Source organism: Athene cunicularia (genome assembly GCF_003259725.1).
Source record: "Athene cunicularia isolate RWA chromosome 10 unlocalized genomic scaffold, athCun1 chr10_part1, whole genome shotgun sequence".
Lineage (NCBI taxonomy): Eukaryota > Metazoa > Chordata > Aves > Strigiformes > Strigidae > Athene > Athene cunicularia.
In genome coordinates this window covers 1,464,742-1,484,942 of record NW_020799112.1, presented here as the reverse complement: position 1 = coordinate 1,484,942, position 20,201 = coordinate 1,464,742, and the positions used below count along the sequence as shown (strand labels likewise).

Sequence of the window (20,201 nt, the reverse complement as noted above, 5' to 3'; positions counted from 1 at the left end):
GGGCAATAACATTCCAATTATACCATTGGATATACTACACAAAGGAAAGGTGGAATAGGAACGTTATCTGCTTCAGCTTTGCTGCTGTTATCTGAATGACCTGGGACAGGTCCAATTCCCTTGGCTACCTCATATGTATAATGAGTATGCCACTGCTACAACCTACCTCATGAAGGTAATACTGAAATTTATGAAATTTAGACACATAAAGACTTTAAGAACTAGTTAGTGGCCATTTTCTTGGCCATATTTAACTGCTCACAAAGTCAGTTACAGTGCCTGCCAAATGAGAGCGACAGGGATTTCTGACCCATGTTTGAGGCCACATCTACATCGGAAGGCAGTAGGAGAGGCACCAGAGAGTGAACCAGCTGCTTTGAGAAGCCAGCACCCACACTGTATGGACTTTGTAGGTTTCACTTTGGATTAGCTCTTACCCTGAACACCCAACAGGGACCAGAGTGCATCTTCCAGTTCCATTTCATTCCAAAGACATTGAGATCCAAGATTACTCTGAGATGTAATTCAGTGGGTGAGGAGCCGGCATGGATGGGAAGTTTCATGAGTGCTCTCCTTATGGAAATGAAAACTTTCAGGTAGATGCACCCTCAGAGGACACAGGTAATGCAGCAAGTGGAGAACATGACAGACCTGGCCAACAGGATGTGTATAAGAGACAGGTTTTTACTCATATCAAATTGTCATAATTCTTCAAATGCTTAATTCATAAATTTATGACAGAAGGGACATCACCTTGTAATTTCTAGTACTTCCCTGCATGACACCATAATCAAAGAAAAAGATGTTAACTGGTCCTAGTAAGTTCTTTTAGGACAAATGGCCACAATGCTGAAGTTGGTACTTCATCTCACTAGATCAGTTATTATAACTGAATTACTTCCTTCCTTTGGAAAAATTAATTAAAAGAAATCTATCAGACTCCTTCTCCTAGGAGGTGCTTTCATGCAAAATTGAAAAAGTGAATGAAGACACATGGAGAGAAGAGTGTATTAAACTAATTTCTGCTCTATATAATGAACATACATTTCCTGAATCTCCTGGATTTTGTAACAACAACCATCAGCACCTCCACCTACCAGGTGTAAGACACAGATCTATGTTTGCTTGATGTGACTGTAAAAAGACATCAAAATTTAGTATTTCGGAGACAATTTGAAATTATATCAATAGTTGTGTATATAAAGTTGTGCTTAGTGAGATAATTTAAACTGCAGAACTTTGTGTGTGATTTCACTACATAAAGAAATTTGTCAGAAAAAGAAAATACATGAGAACAGTCAGACTAACACCTACAAGAAAGCACAACTGTGGCCAGCTGGACATAAAGTCTACTAACCCTGAAATTACTTCTAGAATTAAAATTGCACGAACCATTTAGAAATGCGAAGCACATCTGCTGAGGAACTGACCCCATAAAGACTGTCTCATGGCTGCACGACTGTGTAACAGTGGTGTATTAGAGATCAGGGACAACGGGCTCAGAAATTAAAACATATAGAGTTTTTATGGTTTATATTACAACGTTTTATACATTAATTGCTGTGATTAACCAAAACCTCATTAGTAGTAATGCTTACCATTGCATGTGAAAGATGTGTGGTACCAAAGTGAACAGAAAGATAGTAGAATCTTTGAAAAAGGTATTTTTCCAGTGATTTTTTTTTTTTAACAACATGTTCACATGGCAACAGCATCTTAGTGTCTCTTTGTTTCACCACTCTACCTGGCCAAAGAAACCTCCAAGTTGCCAGCAATTTTCAAGCCTGGTTATTTTTTCAATGCACTTATACACTGGTCTTACTAAGGCCAATGCTTTTAAGTTCTGTAGTATTTTAACTACTTTTAGTAGTACTTTTAGTTAATATGCAATCAGTGACTGATGGGAAAATGAGGTGATGTTGTCTGGCAGTTTACATCTGCTGAAGGGGAGAGATTCCCCTCTCACGGTGTAGAACTGTCTGTACTTATGTACATACTTACATATATACATACATACATACATAAAGCCCTGTATTGGCCAGACCAGACCCACAAGCCATTTTGCCTTGTTAGTCCAGAAAAAAAAGAACATACAGCTTTCTGCGCAGGCTACAAGAGAGCTGAAGATGTTGAAAGGGTATGACTGACACCAGAACTGGTTCAAAGGAGGTGGCAGAAATACAGACTTTCCCTTTGGGATGTAAAGAGCCATTAGATGGTCTCAGCTGCACATGAAACTGTTGCCTGAAATACAGAAGAGTTTAAAGTGAGCTGCCCAAGGGGACACTGACAACATCAACCCCTGCAGTGCACTCAGACTGAGCTGGCCTGAGGAGCACCCAGGCCCCACCAGTGCATCCCCCACTCCTCCCCCAGGAGGTGGGTATTCACCTGAACCTGTGGGGAAGCCATTTCAAGGAGTTAAACCAGGACATAATTACCCTCTTCTTTTCAGTACTATAAAACATCTTGCTGTTTTATCATCCCGAATCGACTAACTACGTTATCACACAGGAATTTCCCTAGATCATCTCAAAGAAGGAAGAGGACTGAGAACAAGAACCCGACACTGCTCTCAGTCAACTCTGTCTCTAGCAGACTTAAGAAGACATGAAATCCCCCATCCTGAGGAACAGACCCTCCCCCAAGGAAAAGCAACCCTCATTTTCTTCATAAAATGAAATGGAGATGTTTGCTTACTTATTTCTCTGTGCTGACATTTTTTGCCTAAAGCAGGCAGGCAAAATGCCTTTTTTTTTTTTTAATTGCCTTAGCTTAATTTACATTACCACTGGGAATGAGAACTGTTATTTACTCTTCACTCAATGCATACTACTAGCAAAAAGCCACCAAAAATAAATAACAAGCAAATTCCTAAATAATACCCACTGATTGTGATTTTTAAGCATTCATTTGGCTCTATATTGTAATGTAAAATGGACACTGATGGGCACTGAATAAATTGTGACTATATAAATATACTGATAAACACATTCTGACCACAAGCCTGTTTTTTAAAGGAAGTCATAAAATCCATTCTGATAAAAAACACTCCTCCCATTTCAATTTCACAATGAAATGCTTTGGTGTAGAGGAAACAATTTGATTTTTTCCTGTCTCATAAAACAAGCATTAAAAAGGTGTGACAGACCTTACTGACGCATTACACGCAGCGGTGAGTCCGTAGAGGAAAGCAGCCGCTCCTAAAGACCTAAGCAGGAGCCCCACGGTTTAGATCAGATACCAGTGTTTCAGGGGGGGAGGTAAAGAAAAAAACACACTGCATGCATTTTGATCATGAGACTCACACCATAAAAAAAGGAGGAAAAGCGCCAAACATATCTCTACCTATCCCTAAGGAGTTTAAAGCTAACTACTTTTAAACAGATTTTGTTACTGGAAAGAAATTCAAACCATAACTATGTATTGCAAAATGATGGACATAATCTTAAAATTCAGTAGTGAATATTTCACTTTTAAAAAATATTTTTAAACCACTCCTTGAGAAAAGAGTCAGAAACCCTAAACAGAATACACATATAGAATTCACAGCAGTAAAAATGCACATAAATGCACCAAAAGAACCTTGTACAGGTTATCCTCTTAATGTAAATATTCATAAACTGAACTCTTATGCAGAATAAAAATCTCTCAAGAACAGTAGAGCCTGCAACAATATGTTGTAAGTTGACTTTAATAATAACAGGAAAGCAATAACTTTATTTCAAAATCAGATGTTTTACGTTTGGGCAAAGCTCTTCATGAAATACTTACTAATAAAAATACTGTCTATTTTTGGAAAGTGTTAGTTTTTACAGGATGTGGAGCCACTTGCGTATTTGAAGAGCCAGGCAAGATTACCCCCTCAGCCTAAAGTTTCACTGAGACACTGCCAATAGCTCATTTTATCACCTTGAGCAAATCACTTCCCCATGCCTTTATTTCCAATCTCACCTTGGTGTTTTTTGCAGTGTTGTTCAGTTTTCACCCACTGTCTGCATACCTAAGGTAACAGAGCCACAGACACTGTCAATTCTGTGAACGCTACAAATAATTAACAAAACCAATTTCAACCAGCCAGGTTTAGGATTAAATCACTGCTTTGATATCAGAGCAGTACCAATACACCCGTACCAGGATCAAACCACACTACTTGACTATTTAAGAATGTATTTTCAAAGAAACACCACAGGGTAATTGCTCCCTTTCTCTCTTTTCTCAGTAACAGCCTAAACTGAAATAAATTAACCCATCCTTGTGCTGCAGTTAATCCACCAGGTACAATTCCTGCTACTGTCCAATGCTGTTTCTTGTAGATAATTTTGATAACCCTTATTTTTAAACCAAAATACTTTATTTAAATGACCTCAAGGCTCCTCAAATTTCCCACTGGATTAAATGTGCATCTTCTCATTTAGGATATCTGCAGGTGATGTGTACCAATCCAGAGGTGGCTGCAGTACACACAGGATTTATCTGAATGTTAGCCTACATGGTCTTCTTTGAGAAATAATTTGAAAGTGAAAGATAATTTCCCTCTGTTTGGGATCTGTTGACACTTCAAATAACTCTGCAGCAACAACTCTGGCAAGCTGAAGCTGTAACAGATGAGACTGAACAAGCTGTTTGTGTGTCAAAATTGTACTCATTTCTGCTAATATCTTTATCAAATATCTACTCATTTAGCTACTTGTTTCTTATACATATCTAGTGCACTATCATTTTTCCTTCATTTAGACTGATACATACAATTTCTTTATTTCTTACAGGGAGAGAAGATAGCAAGTAAATCCCACCTTTCCTCTTTTAGGCTATAACCATGTCTAGAGCAACACTATTAGATGTAGTATTGGGTTTTTATATTAATTTCCAGTGGACTTCTCTGTTAAAGACCATAATGTATCTGCTGTGTGCTGAGTCCTGACAGGCTACCTCAGACCCACTGTTTTTACAGAAACTAGATGAGACATCAGGTGTACGGGAATTCACAGAAAGGACAAAAAAGCCCATCTTATGAACTCTTTAAGATATTTTTACTTTCTGTTTTCAGTCAGGTAATGTTCTTTTGCATCTTCACATTTCTAATTCTAAAAACAACAGTAGGCCTCATCAGCATTTAAAAAATATCATTTCTTTGACTAGCACAGAGGCTTGGGAATTCGGTATGCAGATCACAGCACACAAGGATGTGAAGTTAGTCCCCAAATGGAGTGTGTAACAACAGATGCAGCATTTTAAATGCGGATCACTCAGGTCATTGACCACTGTTAAAAACTCCCAACCAATGAGACTGAAGAGCAGGTATATGTAAAATGGTGCTGAAGAAGAGAATGAGAAAGGACATTGACTCTAGTGCCAAGGTAAAATGTCCTTTGCTAAGACACCATAGCCCCCATTAGCTCTGACCTGGACTCAGAAAAGCAGACCCAGATACAACTTCCCTATTTTTCCTTATTTTCATTTAGCACCTTCAGTAATAATGTGTCAGAAGGAAAACCATGCAGAATCCTTTTGTCTTTTAAAGACTTTGGCTCTACAATTATTCATTTCTTTTTTGGGGGGAAGAGAGGTGATAGGAGAAGGGAAACAATCATGAAAATAAGAAAATACCACACCAGGATATTTCTAATGCAGTGAGAACAGTGATACTTTGCAGTTAGTTTCAATACTGAAACTAGGCAAATGTGAATGCACATTATTAAAAATGAGTAGTTAAATTGATTTGAGTTCCTTATGGTATAAAAACCATAAGCCTGTTTAGGTTTAGGTTATCTTGTCAAGACAAAATACCTGACATCAGAGGTAAGAGAGTCTTCTCCCTGATTCAGATACTCAATTGTACGAATCCTATTACATATGCAACCAAACTGTAAACCAATCCTTCTTCTTTTTCTCCAAATGGCATTCAGCTGTCTCTGATATTACTGTATAATTTAGCAACTTTGAAATATAAGCAACCAATTAAGACCATATCCACATGTTTGTTCCCCCCTCTGGTGCGAGACTGACAAAATATGATATTTTCCTTTACAACATGAGGCTAGGATCAATTACAAATTAAGGCCACTTCTGTCAATCTTCACAACCGTGTTTATGAATAATAAAAGCAGAGGAAATGCCTTTGGTAGTCATGACAGATATCAAGCTAAAGCTAATCCTGCCATTATACTCTTCATCTAAATAAGAAACCAACAAAACCCACTAAAACACCCACTGTGACACAATGAATGCATCCTATACTTACAGCTGATGTTCTTCACCTAGATTATTTTTATTTTTACCTGTAACTAGAAGCCATATATAGGCAGAGGAACAATCAACCATCAGTCAACAACTGTAGCTGGTCACGCTGAACACGCTCACATTTGCTTAATACCGTTACAGAGCTGCACAGCTTTGGTTCCTTGTAATAACCACTGCTGACAATATATTATCTACTAAGGCAGTAGTCAAGTTGCCAGAAACAACAATTATATAAAATGTAGCAGGATAAATGGAAAATTATATTGGTGGATTTGGTAAGTGGTATTATGGTAAGCATATTTGCTTTCGTTAGACTTTCTGGTGGCAAAGAGACTTTCATTGGACTGAGAAACTCTATTGGGAGTTCAGGATAACCCAGAAGAGATGATGTGAAACAGTGACTCCAAGCCTTTGAACTTGTTTCACAATCATCATAGAGTGTATACAGATCCTACTCCATTTTTGCTTTGGTACAATAAATATAGAATAAATACAGGTGAAGGACAGAAAACATGTATTAATGTGTTGCATGTTTCTCAAAATACACTGAAGTTTTTTCCTCCTACAGGTTCTTCCCCTATCTCCACCTAACATTTATTATGTATAATTCTTCTTTACAATATGATATATAATTTCTTTAAATACTAGTACCTTTCAACCATGAATTTCACACATGAAAACCAAAATTAAAAAGTGACACAGTCCAACTGTTTCAAAGTATAACTGCATAAGTAGCAATCACTGTAACTCCTATTTGCGCTGAGCAGACTTAAATTTAAGTCATGGTGCACGCAATCCAATGAGTACCTTCATGAGGCTTCAGATTTCTTTGCCAAGCCAACTGTAAATACAGTCATAAAACAAGAAATGAAAACTAATAAGCACAATCAAAGCATCCTACAAATTTTGTTATGCCTTCCTGCAATTCACTGCACACTGGCAAACATTAATCTATTACTAATTTAATCTAAATTAGAGCAATTTATTTAAAGCGCATGCCAACTTCAAACATGAACAGTCTACTGAACGCAGAATATACGAACAGTTTAGCTCCCAATCTCATGAAGTTAAAATTCAAGAACTTTTGAGATCTAGTGTGGTTTAGTTTAATCAGTTTGACTTCTCAATAAGACTATATATAAGCAGGGCCATAAAGAGGGAATAACTAAAGGCCATTTTTTTAAACAGGGACTCAATCAAGAAATGAAGCTAACTGAATTAAAACAGCTTTCTGGCAATTCTGAACATACATGAAGCCCTGAGAAACACAAATGCTGACTTTCACTGAGTAATAATAGCTAAGTAATGTAAATTAAAATCAAAATTAAATCGAAAAAAGAAGTCTTTCAGCATTACAGAGAACATACTGTTATGTTTACAGAAAATTAGCAATGAAGTGTACACAACCAGTCACAAAATATTCTGAGAGTTTGGCTTTGGTTTTACAAAACACTGTTTGAAGTCAGTTTGTGATTTCAGATTCTGTTTATGTTCCTAAAACACAACTTTGAAAATGAGACTTACAAGCTGTTCATCTATCATTCATATGAAGCCATTTTGATATTACAAGACAGTGATTGAGGCAGCAAGTTTGGAAAAGCTTTTGCCTACATACGACACAAGTGCTGTCATTATTTAAAAACTTCATTATCATTATGCCATCGGTATTGAGGCTGTATTTGTTAGATTTGTTGCTTTTAAAGTTTTTCACAGACCTGTAGTATCTACAGCATCCTAGAACTCTTTTATTTTAAAAGATAAGTATTTATGCAAGCATATCTTTTTATACATGTGAATATGTGTGTGCACTCAGAAGAGCAGAAAGCTTATGTGTGTAGTGGTGAATGAGGAAATGACTTGGATTTTATAATACAGTAACTGCTCCAAATAGCCAAACTATTTTAAATGGCATGTATCGTATAGAAGATATTTGGTTCAAACATCACAGTTCCATAACCTTCAGTATTATTCTAAATTTGAGAAACAGTTTAGACAAACTGTGACAAACACTGCATGAATAGCATGTTTTAATAAGGCAACTGGTTGCTTACATTAAACAAAGCCGTAAGTCTGTGAGTTAAAAACCCACACGGATATATGTTGATATATGATAGACAAAAGTGGGGACATTTCTCACAGGGAGAGGAAATTCTGCTGCTAGTCTTGTCTCTGAAGATACTCATCATAGTGGATTTTCCATCCTCCCACGTTTGAATCTTGTCCCCATATGAGACCAGACAGGATCTCTCACATCTCAGCAGGTTTCCAACCCGACAGAGTCGGGTGCCCTTTGTACAGATCTGCTGTCAGGTTCATTACTATTTCCTGCTCCCCTGAGATTCACAATTCATTTCTTTTGAGCACTTTTTCTTCTTTACAGAAAATTTGAATTCTTAGCTGCAAGGGTTTGTAGCCTTACTATTCAATTTTAATCTACAAATCATTTCTTCTCTGGTGGACACGAACGCTTCTGAAAGCCACTCATGTAAAACACAGGGACCTCTTTTGATTTTCCTTGCATTAAGATACATAAAATTGTGTAAGACAGAAGAAACATGAAGACACTTTTGTTTGAGTTAGAGGAATACCCAACAGAGTCCTCCTCTTTCATTCAATGAACATTCTTTCATCTTGCTCTGACATTTCAACCATAATACCCTGCATATTTTTCAAGTACTTCTGTAGTCTCCAAGAACTCCACAGAATTCCATGGACTAAGAAAATATTTATTGTACTTCCTTGACAACAACACAAAATGCTCTTGATTCACAGTATGTGACTGCATACAAAATACTCTAAAAGATTACCTTTGTAAGATGTGAGAGAGCCTGACAAGTTACATTTGAGATCTGAAATCATCCAAAATAGGTCCTGAAGTAACATGCAAGTTGTCTGCCTCAGGGCTTGAACCAGACAAGGGTAGAAGTTATATTTATGCAAATTTTTTACATATGGAAAATATCCCAAAGTGCAACAGTTTTTCAAATCAGAGCACAAGCCTGTTAGTGCCAACTTTTGTATTTCTTTCGTCAGAAGCCAGAATTTGTCAAAAGGAACTTGTATTTGCCTCCTACAACACAATAATGGAACTTCAGATATGGAAAACACAGAGTATTTCATGTATCTTGATTTAAATAAGGCTTTTGATATTGCCTTGCATGACATTTCCAAAAGCAAACACTTATCCTCTAGATAAGGCTATATTACAAAAGTGGGTTCATAACTGGCTGGAAAATCACATGCAGAGTAGTTCTCAGTGCTTCAGTGTCAGAAACAAAGGTGATATTGAAGGGGGGTGTAGAGGAGGAGATGCTGTGTTCCATATGATTCAATATATTTTTTAACAATCCAGACGATGGAGCAGAGAAAAGGCTCATAAGGTTTAATCAAATGCAAAGTCAGGAGGGCTGCAAGCGCAACAAAGGGTGCATTCAGAATTTCAAAGTGTGTTGTCAAAGTGGAGAAACAGCTGAAAGGCCAAGGTTCGACAGACTATAAGTTAAGCAAAAAGGGTCCAAGGTCTGAGTAACAAGAAGTTGGAAATCCAAATATAGCTGGGAATGTTTTTGTTTGGCATCAGTCTAGGGGAGCTGAAATAGCTTCTAAGAGTGGAATAGGATCCACTGAAATCTCCAGGTCTGTGTCAGCCTGAGGTAACCTCAAACAACAGAATACCACTTGCAGTATAGAAATGACGGATTTTCAGCACAATCCTAGCTGAAATGTGCTGTCTCCAGAAAAATCTGATCAGACTTCTGATGTTCTCCACCCTGCTGCAGGTCAGAGAAGCCCCTACTCTACCCTACCAGGAATCCTGTCCACCTCATTTCACTGCTATAAGATTTGAGATAGCTCATGGCCAAACTCTGGCAGAGAAGTACCAACATAAAATGAAATTATTCATGCAGCAATAGTCCTGGACATAATTCAATTACACAAAGAAATCACCAATTTAGGACAATAAATGATGTCTTTAAAACTCTCTCGGAATTAGGCTTCACATAATGCAATTCAGCAGAGGAATTAATATCATACAGTGCAACTGAAGTGGCATTATACTTTAATCAAATTTGGTTTGTAATGTCAAACTGTCACCAATACCAGACATTTATGTTTCTCCCAAGGAGACCAGCAGGGAAATACATGCCACAAAATTGTCGTAATGACTGCACACAGAGATAAATGGGGTCCACTCACATCTCTCGGACAGTCTTTCTGAATTATACAATACTACTAGATAGTAGGGATCTCAGGTCATCTATAGAACACTCTTTGAGCAGAGCCACCTTTGACCAGGCTGCTCAGGGCCTTGTCTAGGTGTGTCTTGAGTATCTCCAAAAACAGAGATTTCACAACCTCCTTGGGCAACCTGTTCTGACTGCAACTAACCTCGCTGTGAAACTGTTTTCTCTTATCTGATCAGAAATTCCCTTTCTGCAGTCTTTTCCTGTTATCTCCATCTGCTCTATGACCTCCATCAGCTGGTTGAGCAATAACGTGTTGTTAGGCTTCCATTCTTCAGGGTTAACCAAATTCATTTCTCTTGGAGTCACAGTATATCTCAGTATATCATGTGCTCCAGCTCCCTAATTATCTTGGTAGGTCTCCACTGGGGCTCCATTATGCCAGTGGCTGTCTTGTGTTGGGAAGCTTAAAACTGTCCTAATGCGATCTCACCAGCAACCAAGTAGGGGGAAACAATCATATCCCTTGACCTCCTGCCTATCCCACCAAATCCTTTTCTGCAAAGCTGCTTTCTTAGCTGGTGCCCAGCCTCCAGGGCATGGAGTCACTCTGGCTCTGATGCAGGACTCCACATTTGTCAGTGTTGAAATCTAGAGGTTCCCACCAGCCCCCTTTCTCCAACCTGTCAAGTCCCTCTCTCTACCAGCGCATCTGCTGCTCCTCCCATTCCAATATAACCTGCAAACCCTCTACGGATGCTCTCTGTCCTGTCATCCAGGTCACTGGTGAAGATACAAAACCCTCTCTGTCCCAGTGTCAAGCCCTGGGTAACGCCACTCATTACCTGGGCTACAGGTTAGTCTTCATCCCACTGACCATGATGCTGGGAGCCTGCTGGGCCAGCCAGCTCCCCACACACCCCACCACCCATCTGTCCAGTCTGTATTTCCCCAGTTAAACTTCAGGGATACTACTGGAGATGGTGTCAAAGGCCTTGCTAAAGACAAAGTAAACAGTATTCACTTCTCTCCTCTTGACCATGGGGCCAACCATTTAATCTTAGAAGGCTACTGGTATATCTGGGCACAATTTGTCCTTGGTAAATCCATGCTTGATTTTTCCAGTCATCATCATCTCTCTAATGTACCTATAGCATGGATTCCAGAGGGATTTGCTCCATAACCTTCCCAGAAATGGTTCCAGCTCTAGCTGAGCTTTGATCCTAGTTTCATCCCTGCACATCCAGGTTATATCTGTCACTTTTCAGCCTTTGCTTCCAAATTCTATGTACTTTCTTCCTGAGTTGGAGCCAAGTTAGGAGCTCCTTCTTTATCCTTACTGGTCTCTTGGACATGCATGCTCAAATTCCTGCACTCTGGAATAGATCATTCTTGTGCTTTGAGAAAACTGTCCTTCAGGATCAGTTTGCCTCTTGGACATCAACCAATCTCCCATAAGAACCTGTCAAAAATATCCCTGAACAAGTCATAATCTCCCGTCTTGAAGTTCAAGGCTGTAATTCTGCTATTTGTTTTGCTCAGTTCTCTTAGAAGCCTAGATTCAAGCATCTCATGACCACTGCTGCCAAGGCTGCTCTGACCTTTATATATCTGATCAGTCCTTTTTTATTCTTGCATAGCAGGTCCAACACACCACCTCCACTAGTCACCCAATCAGACACAGATAACCTGTGTCAAGAAATTCTCTTCAGCCTACTCCAGAAATTTCCTATATTACCTGCCACACCACCAAGCTGTCACTCCAACACACACCAGATGATTAAAAACCCCAGATAAATACCAGGAACTGCCCAGTTTGTGTAAAGAAGGTTTCATCTACTTCTTCCCCTTGATTAGTTGGTCTCTAGCAGACATACATAACCATGTTGTCCTTCCATCCTCTGATCCTTATGCATAAGTTCTCAGCCAGCTCATCACCCCCTCCAAGAAAAACACATGCATTCAAAGTCAGCCCTCTACATGCAGCATGACCTTCTTCCTTGCCCCCCTGCTCCATTCTTCCAAAAGAGCCTGCATCCACCATCCCTTGCAGCTATCCTAAGACACCCCTGTAACCAAAATGCCTCAGAGCTCTCCAATTAAATGCAGACTTCTAATTCCTCCTCCTTGTTTCCCATGATGGTAATATTAACTCACATGCAAGATATCCTTGCTTGGATATAAACTATTTTTAATGAAAATGTAATTTTAAAGAAATGGATAGTTCTACTACAAAAAATCTTGACATGGTGTACTGCTGGATACCAGCATCTTACACAATTCATTCACTTGAAGATCTCACCCTATACAGATCACAAATATGGCACAGAATGGCAAACATTACCTTTTGCAGCATAGAAGTACAAGAATCATGCAGCATACTATACTACACTTTGGAATTTTAAAGGTGATACAGTGCATCTCAAATAATGTTTTGAAATTGTTCTCTAAATAACATGACATATTTGTTTACAGTCTATGATTTTTCTTTATACAGCATTCAAGAATCACTCCTTTTTTTTTGGTGCCTGAGTACTTGTCAAATGCCTATCACACAGGGGTGACAGGGAACCATCTGCCTCCCTCCCCCAAAGGCACCTCCTTTTACTTATTACCACCTGTTCTTTTTTCAGTCCCCAAATGGCAATACTGAGCAATGCCAGATAAACTGGAAAAGGCTGGGCCTTTTACAGGTCCTGGCTGAATTTTTCAGTCTTGTCACTAGCATTTAACCTCCATGAAGAAAACCCAACTGTATCCATTACTGAGGTCTTCACGGACCACACAAAATAATGATGTAAAAACAATGACAAGAAATAGCTTTGTTATAATTGACCATACTAGTATATCTGATCTGTAATTGAGATGGTCAGAGGCTGACCCATCGAGAACTAACTGTAAATAAAAAAAGACTGGTTTTGTGCAAAAAAAAGGGGGGAAAGATTTTGAGGTTGCTGAGAAAGTAATTTGCAAGGCACAGCTAAGGTCCCTCTTTCTCACTGGGATATGCAGGAGTCCTCCGTGGTGGCATTTGCAGGATATAAGAGAAGATCACCGATCTTCTAACCAATGAGGCACAGAGAGGAGCATCGAGACTGCCAAACGCTGGCAGAGGGCAAGGGCAGAGCAATGCTGTAACTGAGGTACTTCCCTTTCTTTAGGTAGTTCTTCAAGTCTCCCTAAAAGGCAGACCAGGCAGCAGAGCCACAACTCCAGTGGAATTCCCAAAGGTACTTAACCTCCAGGGGAAGGACACTACCTCAGAAATAGGGACACAATTTCAAATCTCAAAGTATTTGGAAAGCAGATGGGATGCTTTTCAACTCTGTTGCAGAATTCTACACCTGAAGATAAGTACGAGGGATACTGGTAGAAGAGTATTTAACTCAGACCATTTACTGGAACTCCACTCCCTCTCCTCTCCCTTTCGACCTTATCAATTATGAACAGGTGTCCTAAAAATCTCTTCTCTCAGTGCCACAATTCTTTTATAAATTCCAGAAAAAGCAAAAGTTGTGGACTCTGTACAGCCAATCCATTTCCAAGTACAGTCTTTTCTAAGTTATTAACAGAGAATTACACAATTTGAAAATAAAGTTATTTCAGTAACCCTTCAAATTACCCTAACTTTTTTAGCCAGTCAATTCTTTAATATTTTTCACAAATAACTTCTGTATATACAGCAAGCTTTTCAGAACTCACCCCAAATACAAAGACGACCAAGCCAAAATAATTAAGCTAGCATACAAGAGTTTACAAATACATGGGTCTGTGTGGCTATGTGCAACTTATGCTCATACACAACATACACTCACACACATTCACACACCAAAACTGTCACTGTGCAGAAGACAAGGTGAATCACCAAACTACTGCTTCCTGTGAAGTCAGAAATCTACATTCGAATACAGAAAACCTTTTGTTGTAGCAGATAGTCACACTGTATACTCTATGCCTATTGTATTTAAAAATCATGCTACCTTCTAAGACAGAAGAAAATACAGACGTGTTATTTTACTTTTAGACCACCCAGAAACTCTTACAGTACACCTCAATAAAGCTATGGATAAAGCAGCAATGTTCTAGGCAGCAAACCCCAACACAGCGGAAGATTTCCATATGAAGGGTTTAGATTGAAACAAGCTAATGTACAGAAGAGACAACTAAGTTCTGATCTAATATGCAAAGTACCAACAGTTTTATTGGTTTATTTCTACTTAACCTTTTTCAGCACATCTCCCTCAAAGTCTGAGTAACTCTGCCTTTTCCAGCTACTCAAACTTGCCTCTGATGTCAGCCAACTACTTCCTTCCTTGTTGTCAATTATATCACAATCAATGCTGTAGTCCATTTACAGATGCCCACAGAATAGTCTTGATCCATTTTTTCCACACTGGTCCATAAAGAATGAGTGCAGCCTCTCTGAGAAACTCCATCAGGCTCCTACTTTCTAATTTAAATTTAATTTATTAAAGATCAATTTGATATGAAAAGCAAAAGGGCTAATGGGAAATAGTTTGTAAATAGCCAGATGTCTGCCAATTCCATTTAGGAAAGAGAAAACATAACAGCAATGAAAGGAACACACTGCTAAATGGGAAGAACTTTGATGAACATTTAATCAGCGTTTCTTCACTGAAATTACTTTTCAAATTGGCAAATGAGGTATTTCTCATCACCAGGTATATATATATATATATATAAAATATAAATATAAATATATATATATAAATAAATATAAATATATATAAAGGTCTCTGAATTATTGACCAAAGTGCTCAGAACAGTTTTTGCTCAAATTAGTGTTTTTAATTTTCATACCAAGGTAGCAGTCATGAAAGAGCTACTATATATGATACCTTCACCCTCTTTCCCTGAATATTGTTTCCTTCTTTGCTGTTCATATATTGTGAGAAGGTATTAAAATATCAAACATCTGTATTTTCTTCGACTGTGTATACCAGTTTTCATGTATCACAACTAAGACATAGTATATTTATTCCTAATTGCACTACCTGATATGCCACTACTCAACAACAACAAAATGTACTTTCAGTGATGTACCATGTGGTTATCTCTACTGCTGGAAAACAACAACTAAAACGCATCTGTGTTACACGGGGAGTGCATTGTTAAAAACACTGTAGGCCATGTAACAGAATGATAGGACTTTGGGAGTGTATCTTTACACCCGAAATGAGACTCCATCAACACTGCATCCATAATCCTTTGGCAGCATGCAAAAGAAAAAGGACAGCATTATAAGGCAAAGTCCTTTAGTATAACAGGACAGGTTGCCAGAGTAGAACAGGAAAATGAAACCACTGGCCAAACAACAGGAGAGGGAAAGGAAGAAGAATGAGACCACAGGAACTAAAATAATAACAGTAATAGTAATTTATAAACCACTACTGGGAACTAGGTGAAAGTACAAACTTGGGCAGGGCTTCAAAACCCAAGTACATTAATTATTCAGTATTTTTCAAATGTGGAAAATATGGAATAATGCTTCCGCTTGAAAGATTTGGAAACTACTCAGGTGATTCATGCATATAGCAGAAATAAAATTACTTCTAATAGTTTTTCTGGCAACCTGATGACAGTAAGCCATTGCTGGATCCAGATGCCTACCACTACTTGGAGGTTGAAATCCCACGGCTCTATAGCATTAAAGCTGCTGAATCCAGTAGAGGGCACCTTTCATTCCCCAAATAATTGTGGAAAGTTCATGCAGCTCTTCAGCCAGCAATGAAACATACCCATATCCAAACGAGAATTCAGAAGTTAAGCACAAAACTACTCTACAAAACAATCAGAAAAACAAATGGAAAATCTCTCTATGGCATGCTCATAACAGTTTTCTCTCTGTATGTTGAACACCAAAACCATGTCTAGCAGATTCACATCTGTTAAAATTGCAAGTGTGAAGTTACATCATGCCTCTGACCATACGTAAGACTGTTTCTCCTAAATCCTCTCTATCCAAATAAAACAGAAATTAGAATTCTGATCAATACCCCAAAAAGACAGTCAACACAAAAGCCCCCAAAAGTACAGAGTTAAAACTTTCTGGTCTGACTTATCTGTCCCCTAATCCCTCTTACTATTGGTTTTCTTCCTTGTGCTCTTAGAAATTATTTTTGAGAACTGTGTGACCTGAAAAAGCAAAATAAACTGATGTCTTAGCAATGACATTTATACTACCTTTTTTTCTGGAAGATAGTAGGTCTTTAATCGTAACAGCAATTATTCTCTTTTAACATCCAAAATATGCAGTGCAGGACATTGCAAGAAAGTGAGCACTGTTGGTAATTCCACTGACTAGAGCACAATAACAAATATTTATCTTAAACTGCAGCTGCAACAAAAAAAAATGTTGCAACTGCAGTTTGCAGAAATGACAAATCTTACTACTTTTTAAACTAATAGAAAAAAAGCTTCTGACACTGGAATGACTTTGGTGTAAAATACTTCATTTGCGGTGTGCTCCATAATTGCTTATTTTTCACTTTTGTGATTTCAGTGATTGCTTTCATTTCAGCTACCCTGTTATTTTTTTAAAATCTCACAGCATGCAACAACATTTCAGATTTCTGGCTGTGGTTTATTACTGCACTAAATATTTTCTACATAATTTCCAAAATACAAGCTGAATCCTATCGAACTCCTTAACTTCTCCTAAGTAACTTTAAGTGTACAGAATACAACACTGAACCACTCATATGATTTTTTTAAAAAAAACATCCTATGCTAGCTGAGTTATAGATACATCATCTGGAAATGGTCTCTTGAAATTGTTCCTCCCCATCTTCTGGCACTCTACTGTCATGGTTTATCTTACCAAGGTCAAGTATTATCAGCTGGGCTCCAGCCTGTGCATTTCCAACATCATTTTCTGCAATGCACTGATAGAATCCTTCATCTGATTTCACCAGACCCAGAACTTGCAGATTATGTTCTTTCTGAAGAGTCAAGGAAAAATGCAACACTTAAAAATGGGTTGCAATTGCAAAAACAACGGTATTATTATGGCACATTACGCTGACAGGAGAAACTTCTGAACAGTATCATGGAAAAATGTATTCGGAGTTCCCGTCAGATTTCATCTCTCTTGCACTGAATCCTCAAATTATACAGTATCAAAAAGCAGCAGAAGCTCTTACTAATGGCTATCATTTTCTAGCATCACATATCAGTGGCGTCATAACATCTCCACAGCCATTTTTACGATATTTTAAGCACTGAGTATAACTGTGTAGCTCACTGTTACAATCCTACAACCTCAGGTATACCCAATTATACAACCATTAAATTCTCAACCATGTCTCAATAATGACTTTCACTACATCTAAAATTTCTCACTAGAAGTATCAGTTTGACAAAACTCATGATCCACAACTCAGTTATATTTATATTTAAACTCCTGTTTGAAATTATAATTTTCATTGATCACAGACGGCTGCAGAAAACACAGTCAGTGAGTGTTCATGGTGAGCCTGCACTTCCAACAGGTTCAGCAAATAAAGTGCGTTTTGTCATTGTGAGTGCATCTGTATCTCATGGAAAATCTAAGCTACAAAGAAATCAACTCATACAATATAAGTAGCATGCCTTAGTGGTTCAGTAGAACAACTGAATTACAGAGCATTAAATGTTTCAAAAATCATTTCTCTTCCAGGCCCTGAACATCCATAGTACAAAACCAGGAAGCTGGTCCTATAAAAGAACTTAGCTTCCATGCTATGTGTTAGAGGACCAACAGCTTAAAAATCTGCAAAATCGACAATATACTTACAACAATTTTGAAATAGTCACTTGGGATCACCATGTCGCCATTCTTGACCCATTTCACAGTTGGAGTGGGTTTTCCAGTCACCTCACACTCAAACACAATGTCCATAGATTCATGAGCATAAATATTTGCAGGCCGCTTCAGAAATTCAGGAGGAACTTCAAATAAAATAGAAAAAAGACAAAAGATGGTGTTAGCATCCACAAAAACATACCAATTGTGCTTGAACTCAAACCTACAGTAAGATTCAACACATAAAAAGATGGCTTCAGGGACTCCAGCACGAACAGTAGCAATATTGGCAGAAATTTTTAGATCAGGGTTTGACAGAAGCTGATGCAAGCTCTGTGTTATTTCAAAGTTACATCTGGGCCAGTTAAACAGCCAGCCATTTTAATTTGAAATGACCTCTTGAGAATACATGAAAGAATGAATCGAAGCAAGATATAAAAAGTGTAAAGTTAAAAAGTATTTTAAAATCAAGACACACATAGGCCATTTGGAAAGAAATATTTCTGAGGTTGAAGAACACGCTGCAGTCTCTTATCTGCCGTAGGCATGTTGCTGCATGCCAAAGAGACCACAGCAGGCAGTGGTTTTCAGACATTATTCACACTCTTCCTTTACCAACTCAGAGGTAATCTGAGCACATCATTCAGTGCTTAATTGTTCAACAGTTTTATGTCCCTTTCACAAATAAAAGAATCTTATGGGATTGGCTGCCCAGCAAGACAATGAAAGGCAATACAAAAGCCTTCACCCTCTCCTGCAGCAAAGCTTATCATTTTATAAAATGGAAAAATAGTAAATTAGACTTTAAATTTAAAAGTCAGGCTATGATGAAAATGGCTGTCTAGAACTTTTTCAATAATCTACACTTTGATGCCCAGATAAGTCCATGTGAGGCTCCTCCGTAAAGCACAGAACAGTGGTAAGTGCAGTCAATGTTATACAAGAGCATATAATGATTAGCAATAATTTATTTATTCACAAAAATCTCTGCAGTTTATACAACATAAATCTTTCAGAGTTCCTTGTATTCGATACTTGAAGTCAGCAGGTAACCAAAAGCTAAAATTATACAAAAAAGACTTATAACATGGACACAAAAATAAGAGGAAAGTTTCCTAAGGTACCATTGTCTTGTTTCTGTGAAGGAACTTAGTATATCAAGTAAGCAGTGCTGTACTCATCCAAAGATTTTCTTTTCTGGTTTGTGTAATCCCAAGAAATCCTATGTACAGGTCTATACACACACCTCTGCATCATACTGATAATGTATTACAGGTATGTATGACCAAAGATGTGTACTGCTTAACACAGCAGAACAGAACGGTTCTTCATTTGGGACATGTACCAAAGTTGTTATTGCTGGGTTTTGGCTGCCTTTTTAAATGTCCTTATATACTCAGAGTAAGATTAATTAAAAATATTTTAAATCCAGAAAATCTCCGAGATGCAGAATTTCTTTGTAATACAAGCCCTAAACTGTCTAATGTAGAGACATGTCAAAAATCTTCAGTCAACAGATGTGCCTCTAAGAAGCATCCAGCTGCGTCCTAAAATGCTCTGCTTCTTTAGCTTAGCAGCAGAAAGAGCAGCTGTTTGCAGGTACATACAATTTGACTGTCATCTATTATGAAGAACATTCAGCTATTTATTTGTTTTGACTACACTCACAGACACAAGGGCAATTTGCTTACTTATGTTGGCAGTTCTGATTGTTCAAGTTCCAGGAAAGTCAAAAGTGGCCTTCTGCCCTTTAATATTTATCAAAAAGTCAATATGGAAGGGCTACAGAGTTTAGGCAAACATTTTACACACTTCACCTATCAATGAAATTTATTTCATGCTAGGGAATAAGGAATACTAGATTATGTTTTCCTTCTTCCTGTGAAAAGATTGTAAATGTTTGTAGGTGGATTTAATGCTTTGAAAAACAGATAGCTGAAGACAAGAAGCTCTCCAACCCCTGTCTCTTA

General features: G+C 38.0%; 1 protein-coding gene across 1 annotated transcript in view; it reads right to left on the bottom strand.

Annotated features, from left to right (window-relative positions):
- Positions 1-20,201, bottom strand: part of NEO1 (neogenin 1) — a 147,300-nt gene that overhangs the window by 59,362 nt on the left and 67,737 nt on the right. The window contains exons 6-7 of the mRNA XM_026856000.1: positions 18,223-18,377; positions 17,269-17,389 (exon numbers count right to left, since the gene is read on the bottom strand). Of these exons, the coding sequence (XP_026711801.1) occupies positions 17,269-17,389; positions 18,223-18,377 (276 nt within the window). The remainder of the gene's footprint in view (positions 1-17,268; positions 17,390-18,222; positions 18,378-20,201) is intronic.